General features: G+C 34.1%; 1 protein-coding gene across 4 annotated transcripts; it reads right to left on the minus strand.

Annotated features, from left to right (window-relative positions):
- Window positions 1–870: 870 nt before the first annotated feature.
- On the minus strand, window positions 871–7,648 carry LOC114270072 (poly(A)-specific ribonuclease PARN-like). Of its 4 annotated transcripts, none has more exons than XM_082878961.1 (8): window positions 6,991–7,648; window positions 6,444–6,531; window positions 6,244–6,358; window positions 5,925–6,140; window positions 5,304–5,683; window positions 5,116–5,198; window positions 4,256–4,353; window positions 871–1,065 (listed from the first exon to the last, which is right to left on the minus strand). In XM_082878961.1, the coding sequence occupies exons 4-8, from the start codon at window positions 6,091–6,093 to the stop codon at window positions 950–952; spliced, it is 846 nt and encodes a 281-aa protein (XP_082735087.1). In that variant the 5' UTR covers window positions 6,094–6,140; window positions 6,244–6,358; window positions 6,444–6,531; window positions 6,991–7,648; the 3' UTR covers window positions 871–949. The 4 variants fall into 4 exon arrangements, with proteins under 4 accessions (XP_082735087.1, XP_082735084.1, XP_082735085.1 ...); XM_082878958.1 differs by having other exon boundaries at window positions 923–1,338; XM_082878959.1 differs by lacking the exon at window positions 6,444–6,531 and having other exon boundaries at window positions 923–1,338.
- Between the last annotated feature and the right edge of the window lie 516 nt (window positions 7,649–8,164).

The raw sequence follows: 8,164 nt of genomic DNA on the forward strand, positions 1-8,164 counted from the left end.
CCTATCAAACATCTAGATTACCTAAAATGTACCTGCTTTATTAATCACTTCAATAATTAATTAGTAGTAGTGATATGAAGCATCAATAAGTCACTATATATATGCATGCTCACATATCATCATCTGGACCAACTATTCAATTAATGATAAATATTCTTGAAATGATAAAAATTGAATGTGAGCATGAAATGATAAAAACTCACTTAATTGAATATTCATCTAATGATAAAAATTGTCTCTCATAACATCTAAATTCATGCTCACATCCATATATTGAGCAAAATTTTTGTAAAAACATAAAAATTGTCTCTCATAATAGTAAACATTGAGCAGAATTTTTGTCTCTCATCACTAATTTAAACAGTTGACAGTAATAAAAAATAGAATTTTTAATTACAGAATAAAAAACATTGAGCAGAATTTTTGGTGATTTTGGTGATAAAAAACAGTAATAATAACATTGAGCATAATTTTTGGTGATTTTGGTGATAAAAAACAGAGCCAACTGATTTTGGTGATAAAAAACATAGCCTTTGCAACTACTCTTTGACAAAAGAAAAAAATAGTTTTTTAACAAAGCAACAAAGAGATAAAAAACAAAGCAGTTGGCTTAATATCAACTATTTTTTCTTTAACAAAGCAACTATTTTCTTTAACAAAGCAGCCATGATATAGTCTAAACCATAGCAACCATGGTATAGTCACTTTGTTAACAGAGCAACAATATTTTCTTTAACAAAGCAACTATTTTCTTTAACAAAACAGAGCAGTTGGCTCAATAACAAAAGAAAAAAATTCACCCGAGAGCAGCAGTTGGCTCAATATCAAAGTAAAGCAATAACAAAAGAAATAACAAAAGCTGAGAGAGGAAAAAGAGTGATGTCGAGTAGCCAAACATTACCAAAGCATTGAGCAGCCGAGCAGAAAAAAAACAGCCGAAGTGAATAAACTAACCGAGCAGCCGAGCAGGATGTCGAGCAGCCGAAGTGAATAGCCGAGCAGCCAAAGTGATGTCACAGCCGAAGTGAACAACGGTGAGAGTGGTTAGAGTGATCCACAAAAGCTCTGATGAAGGCAAAAGTTGAGAGAGGAAAAAAAAAATTCAAGAAGAAGAACAATTACCCGAATCAATGAGAGAATACTAAAGTCATGTTTTCAATTAAGATAAAAATGAGAGAATACTGAAGTCATGTTTTCAATTACCCGAATACAAAATCCAAATATTGGTCTGTGCAGAATTTGTCTGAATATAAATACTAAAGATTTGTCTGAATTTCTTTGCAGAATTGGTTAAAGTCTGTGCAGAATTTCTTTTCCATATATCTATATCATCCAAATCTGTTGCATGGTGTATCATTCAAATATCATTCAAAAATTCAATTAATTGAATATTCATCTAATGATCAATATTTGCCCTGTTTTTTATTCACTGGTTTAATGGACTTTTTTTAATTATAAACAAATATTATTTTACTCTCTCATAAACAGAGACATTTATATAATTAAAATTGGAGATGAATGTTTATTTTCAATCCCCTCAAAATAGAGGCATTTATTTTCAAAACAGAGGCATTTTCATTGCATTTATTTTCAAAATTGGAGGCATTTTTTATTTTTTTATTTTGTGTGTAAACTCTTTATTAATATTAAATAAGAAGACCGAGTAACTTTTAAAGAGAAGTTGTAATATTTTTTAACAAAAAAATCATATAGAGAGAATATATGAAGAAACTAAAAAAATAAAAAAAGTTTGAGATTCAAAGCACGGAGGAAATAAAGTTCAACACACCTCTGAAAGAGGGCCATGCTCCACTTAGGTGAATTGTTTTGCCTAAAAAGTGGGAAAAAGTTGAACAACTAATTAATTTAAGGATAAATTACAAATACATCTTCTGAGATTTACTTAAAATACGAAATGTCCCTTGTGGTTTAGAAAATTATAAATACCTCCCTGTCAGAATTTTTTATTTAACAAAATTAATTGAAAAAGTGAAATTTCTAACTGTTCATCTATACCATAATAAAATTATCTGAATTATTAATTGAAATAAAATTTTAACATTATTAAAAACTGTTAATTAACTTGAAAATGACCTATTTGTTATGAAATTAGAAACCTTAAAAGGGCATAATGTAATTTCTAAAACTACAGGAAGTAATTTATAATTTGAGTAAACCTCAGGGGTATGTTTGTAATTTACCCTTAATTTAACAAAAAAAATTATTTGGAAACTGGTAATTTATTTAATGCACTCAGAATAACATTATTAAAATGTAAGAAGCATCTTGCTTGAAGAACAGATTTTGAAGGGAAAAAAAAAGAAAAATTTATAAATGCACAACAAATTTTAAAAAATAAAAATAAATATAAAAACATATCAGGAGCATCCAAGTTTGAGGGATAACAACAAATTGGCTGGGTTGTTTTGCCCAAAAAGTGGGGAAAAAAAATTGAACAACTAATTAATTTAACAAAAATTGTATATTAAATTTAATATTTTTGAAAACTGTTAATTTATATTTTGTACTCATAAGAAAATTATTACATTGTAAGAAGCATCTATGTTTGAAGAACAGATTTTGAAAGAAAAAAATATATATATAAATGCACAATAGATTTTGAAAAAAAAAAAAAAAACATATCAGAACATCCATGTTTGAGGGATAACAACAAATTCTCTGGTTTGTTTTGCCCAAAAAGCGGGAAAATACTTGAACAACAAAATAATTTAACAAAAAATGTATATTAATTTTAATATTTTGTGAAACTGTTAATTTATATTTTGTACTCATAACACAATTGTTAATTTATATTTTGTACTCATAACAAAATTATTAACTTGTAAGAAGTATCCATGTTTGAAAAACAGAATTTCAAGAACAGATTTTGAAAAAAAAAATTAAAATTTTATAAATGCACAACAGATTTTGAACAAATATATATATCTATATATATAACATAGCAGAAGCAGAATCTGTTTGTTAACAATAGATTCTTTGGGTTGTTTTGCCCAAATTGAGTCCCATAACAACTGAAACAGCAAATTTCGAACAAATAACACTGCATGGACACAGACTTCACACTCACTGGCCCATGCTATACTTCTGCATGTCTAATGCTTGTTTGGTTCTGTAAATAACTTAAAAATTATTAACATGACTCTGAAAAAAAGGGAGTTGCTATGACTCTGAAAAAACCAAATTAATGGCAAAATATTGGAAGTAAACACACTAAAAATACAGGGTGGAGATGATGGGGTTGGTCCATGTCCTCATAATAATGATAGATACAATTCCACAGTTTAAAAGAACATTTTAGAAGATGAAATTTGCCAAATACATAAAAAATTGCGAGCAAGATTTTCAAATGCAGCAACACACTTATGATTACGTCGAAATTTGTTGGTCAAGACAGACCAACACACTTATGCCAAATGTAATCAGCCAAATTCTACATGCCTAGCGAACTCTGTGCTTGCATTTTCAATCTTTCTTTTAGAGTCAATACCATTTATGATTCTTCTAAGGATTTACTATCAAATATAATACACGTCCATAAATTTAAGTTTTCTCTTCAAATCAGCAAAACATGAAAGGCATCCCTTACATTAATGGGAATTCTTCTTCAAAAATATTCCAATTCAATGAAAAGCTAACCAAATAGGCACAATGAAATTTTCTCAAGCTTTGGGATTATGCGAAGATTATTAACTCCCATAGGGGAGTGCAAATAAAGGAACTGAATAAAGAAAACCTTAGAATGAAACTCAGGCACAACCCAAACAAAACAAAAATCAGATTTGGATATTCTGAAGGCTATTGATGCAGAACATTGCTCATTATTTAAAAACCCCACACATTATTTTGGATGTAAAGTATTTTACACAGCAAAATATTTATAATGTAAAACTTTTAATGCATACTATGTCTTTATTTTGTAGTGTTTGGTAATGGGTACTAACAAACTTTTGATGCAGAACAGTGCTCACTATATGTCTTTTTTTTTGGTTTGGATGCAATCGATGAAACATTTTTGACATGGACCAACACACTGAAAAATCTCATGTCTGACAGTAGGAATTCAAAAAATCTATAGCATGGGCCCAACACACTGAGAGAAAGGAGGAGAGACAAAAATTAGTAAAAAACATAGCAAAGCAATAACTGATTTTTGTGATAAAAAACAGAGTCAACTTGAAAAAAACTAACACATTTATGATTCTTCTTTTTCATGAAGGCAAAGCAACAAACTAACCCAGCCGAGCAGCCGAAGTGACGTCGTAGCCGGAGTGAACAACGGTGAGAGTGGTCAGAGTGATCCACAGTCGAAGTAAGCTCTGATGAAGGCAAAAGCTGAGAGAGGAAAAAAAAATTCAAGAAGAAGACCAAGCAGTTCAATAGAACATATTGAATTAGCAAAATAGAACATTTTAGAAGAAGACCCAGCAGTTCAATAGAACATTTTAGAAGAAGAACATATTGAATTAGCAAAATACTTTTCCAACAGTAGATACTTTTCTTCACAATAAGATACATATTGAACATATTGATACTTTTCAACAGTAGATACTTCAAAATACATTTCAACACAATAAGATACTTTTCTTCAATAAACCCAGTAGTTAAAAGCCCAGCAGTTCAATAAACCCATTAAAGTCATGACTTCAGACCCACTGAACCCAGCAGGTAAACCCAAAAACACACCCAAAAGATTGAAACAGAGCAAGGAATTCGGCAATGGGGAGACAGAGAGGGAGATAGAGAGGAAAGGTAGATACTGAGGAAGAGTCAGTGCAGAGAGGAAGATAGAGAGGGAAGGTAGATAAAGGGTATGGGAAGACAGATGGTAGACAGAGGGTATGGAGAGACAGAGGGTAGATACGCAGGCAAATCATTGATATACACAGGGTAGATATACAGGCAAATCAGGGAGAAAGTGTTGGGCGGGAACCACCAATTGATCTAAACCATTGATATACACTTAGATTCATCTGAGCCATCCAAATGAAATATGTCTCTCATACATTTTATTATTGGAAAAACATATTGAGCAGAATTTTTGGAAAAACATAAAAATTGTCTCTCATAACAGTAAACATAAAACATAAAACATACCTCCTCGTAATCATAATCTCGGTCACTTCCTTCCCACGGATACCGTGATTGCAAGACAATGCCTTCCCCTTCTTCATCCTCACCTACACAATTTAGAGGATGAAAAATAAGGTTATTTCTAGAACAATGTCTGACACAATTGAAGTAGAATAATATGCTATAAGCACAAATGCATATCAATCCAACACCTTAAATACATCTAAGTAACTCTTATCCAGCAGTTGAACATCAAATTCTTCAGAGAACACATCACGGGAATCATGGAGAAGTTTCTTGAGTGTTCTGGCAGACATCCCACCTCTAAATCCCCACAAGAAAACCAAATCCTTACTGTCAACTTTTCTTCTGTTGTCTGTCCAAACCGAGACATCCTCATCAATAGTGTGGTCTTGGGAACTTGTGGAGCAAGGATTGAAAATGTTTGTATAGTCTTCAAGTACAGAAGGCAAATGGCCATTTTCATCCTCGTGAGTTACAGGGGCAATTTTCAGAATAGTGCACAGTTTAGCAAACAATTCACTTATCCTCAGAACATCATGGCCATGGATATTGCTCTCGCTTGCATCATCTGAAAGATTGAAACTTGGCCAGTTAATGGAACATTAAATTACTGTTTACCTCGTGAAACATCAGATACAATTAATTAGCAGCAATTTCAATTCTCCAAAGATGACAGAAACTATATTGGCAAATACCCTGGTTTTCCATGTCACTGAGAGAACCAATCATGAAGGCATTTTCCAATCAATATACTACTTAAAACAGATCATGCTGTGAGCATGAGAGGCAAGTATGTAAGAGTGACTTGCCTTGGTGAGAAATCTTCATATCAATAGGCGCAAAGAACCGTCTTTTTAAAGACGAAATAGCTGCAGGTAAGTTGGTCACCTTTTTCATAAGGCCAATTTCCTTCATCAGATGGCTGACATCAAGTATGTGGGGGAAAACCAAACGCACAGAACACCTGAACTCATCCATGCTAGAAGGTAGTGAGGAAAGGAATTTTGAATAAATGAATGTAAAATCTGCACCAAGGAAAAAATAGGAGTGGAAAATCAATAAATGTAAGGAAATAGGTTGGCCAGTATAGTTTAAATTGACTGAAAGCTGTTCATTCAAGAGACAGACCACTAAGTGAGTTGTGGGCAACAACAGGTTTCTGAGAAGTAGAAATCAAATCGATCACCTCTCGAAAGCCACGAACACGGTTATTTTGTTCATCTTCCAGATTTTGAAGCTCCCTCTATCAATTAAATAAAACTACGATTACATAGACCAATTGAAGGTTGAACATGCATTATGACCAATGATTATGGTTTGCTCTATACCTCAAAAGTTTCCTTTTCATTTATATCCACACGGAGTTTACTGAATTTGAAATTTTGGAAAATGGGTAGACAAAAACACACTGCCAACCTGAAATTAATGGCATTAGGCAGCTCTTTAGAAAGTGATTCATTAATTACTTAGCTCTCAATCTTATCCCAAAAACAAAAGATTACCGAGCTCAACTATGCCCTTATTATTGAGTTATGCAGCCTCCAACATAAGTAAGAGTGAATTTGGCAAACAATTGAAATTTGTCAAAATGAGCTAATTAAGAAACATTCAAATTCCCCCAGAAGCATTTGGAATGATATAGACAGATATATAAGTAAAGTGGAGTGTATTGGGTTGGGACATTGTTTCAATACGACACAGATTTGGAGTATATTATTCTATACGACATAGATATTATTTGGGTGAGGATGAAACAGTGTCAGAGATATTATTCCAAACGGGTTCACAATCGATACAATTTTGGACACTGTTTCAATACGACATAGATAAAACCTTGATAAATAAAAGGTATGAGAGAGAGAGAGATTTATTGACCTGATCTCAAAATGGTGTCCAAAACCTTGAAAGCTTGTTCTTCAGTGCAGACCTTGGCTTGAGCTTCCAACACGGTCTGATTGGGTTTCCGAAACTTGGAGCTCCGATACGAAGTCGAAACTGCCGGATTCCGGAATCCCTAGTTGATCAATCGTGGCCGAATCAATCATAGATTTCGCAGTGAACCGAGCTTTCCGTAGAATCAAACGGTGGTGGTGGTTATCTTTTGGAGAGAAGTGAAGAGAGGTTTGGATCTTCGATTGAGTGAAGTTTCGAGGATTGATGGGGGAGATGGTAGTTGAGTTCGAATTAAGCAGAGCTTTCTGTGTCGCTGTCTGTGTCGCTCTCCGGCTATGGTGATGATGAGCAGCGGCGAAGGACAAAGAGGGAGAAGCAGAAAGAAGAAGAACAGAGAGGGAGAAAGAGATAAAGAGGGAAGGCTGAGAGAGACGTCGGTAGGTGGAAGGCAGAGGGAGAGAGACGTGGCTGAGAACAGAAAGGGAGAGAGAGACGTGGATAGGCGGGAATATATCTCACATTTTCAAAAACTTTTGTCCTTTATTATGATCTGTACCGTTAATATATTCTTAGAATTGACCTCAGCCATTAGATCAAAATGTATCTCATATACATTTTGATACATTTTTCAAAACCCTTTGTGCTTTATTATATAGATTCATTGACATTGAATTATGCAAACTTGGCTTCTCGGCCATCGTGTATTGCGATGCTCAGTTGGTGGCCCGAGAGTCGAGAACTGCACTCCCTTCAGCTTGAGAAATGATAGGGAGGGTGGTTGTGCATACATACCGTGCAAATACACTACTGTGTCCCTTCTTATTATCTGTTGCAGCAAATTGGAGCTTGGCAGAAATTTCTGGTCGGCTGACCAGAAAAGTAGCTGGCCGACCACTTTTTTTGGTCTGCAACGTGCTTAAGTGGTCTACAGGTGGTCCACAACACCATTTTCTAGTCGGCAGCCTTCCAGGAGGTCCCTGTGATGGAGTAGAAGCTATTTGGAGGTCAGTGCACCTTCCAGAGATCAAATGCAAATAGAGGCAAGCTGGGGCATAGCGATGGATTTCCGAGTGAGGCGACCGAGCATGCATGCACTTCTCGCCCCAAGGCTCCTTTTGACTGTTTTACTTAGTTGCTTTACTTAGTTAGCTAGTTT

Source organism: Camellia sinensis, chromosome 7 (assembly GCF_055761805.1).
Source record: "Camellia sinensis isolate YWXY chromosome 7, ASM5576180v1, whole genome shotgun sequence".
In the NCBI taxonomy this organism is placed as follows: domain Eukaryota; kingdom Viridiplantae; phylum Streptophyta; class Magnoliopsida; order Ericales; family Theaceae; genus Camellia; species Camellia sinensis.

Bases quoted from the DNA above. Each gene is read 5' to 3' on its own strand.
- LOC114270072 (XM_082878960.1), bottom strand. From the start codon at position 6,093: ATGGATGAGTTCAGGTGTTCTGTGCGTTTGGTTTTCCCCCACATACTT. The intron at 5,684-5,924 runs GCAAGTCACTCT...TCAATCTTTCAG, and splicing joins TATGAAGATTTCTCACCAAG to ATGATGCAAGCGAGAGCAAT. The intron at 5,199-5,303 runs GTGTTGGATTGA...TAAATTGTGTAG, and splicing joins GTTACTTAGATGTATTTAAG to GTGAGGATGAAGAAGGGGAA.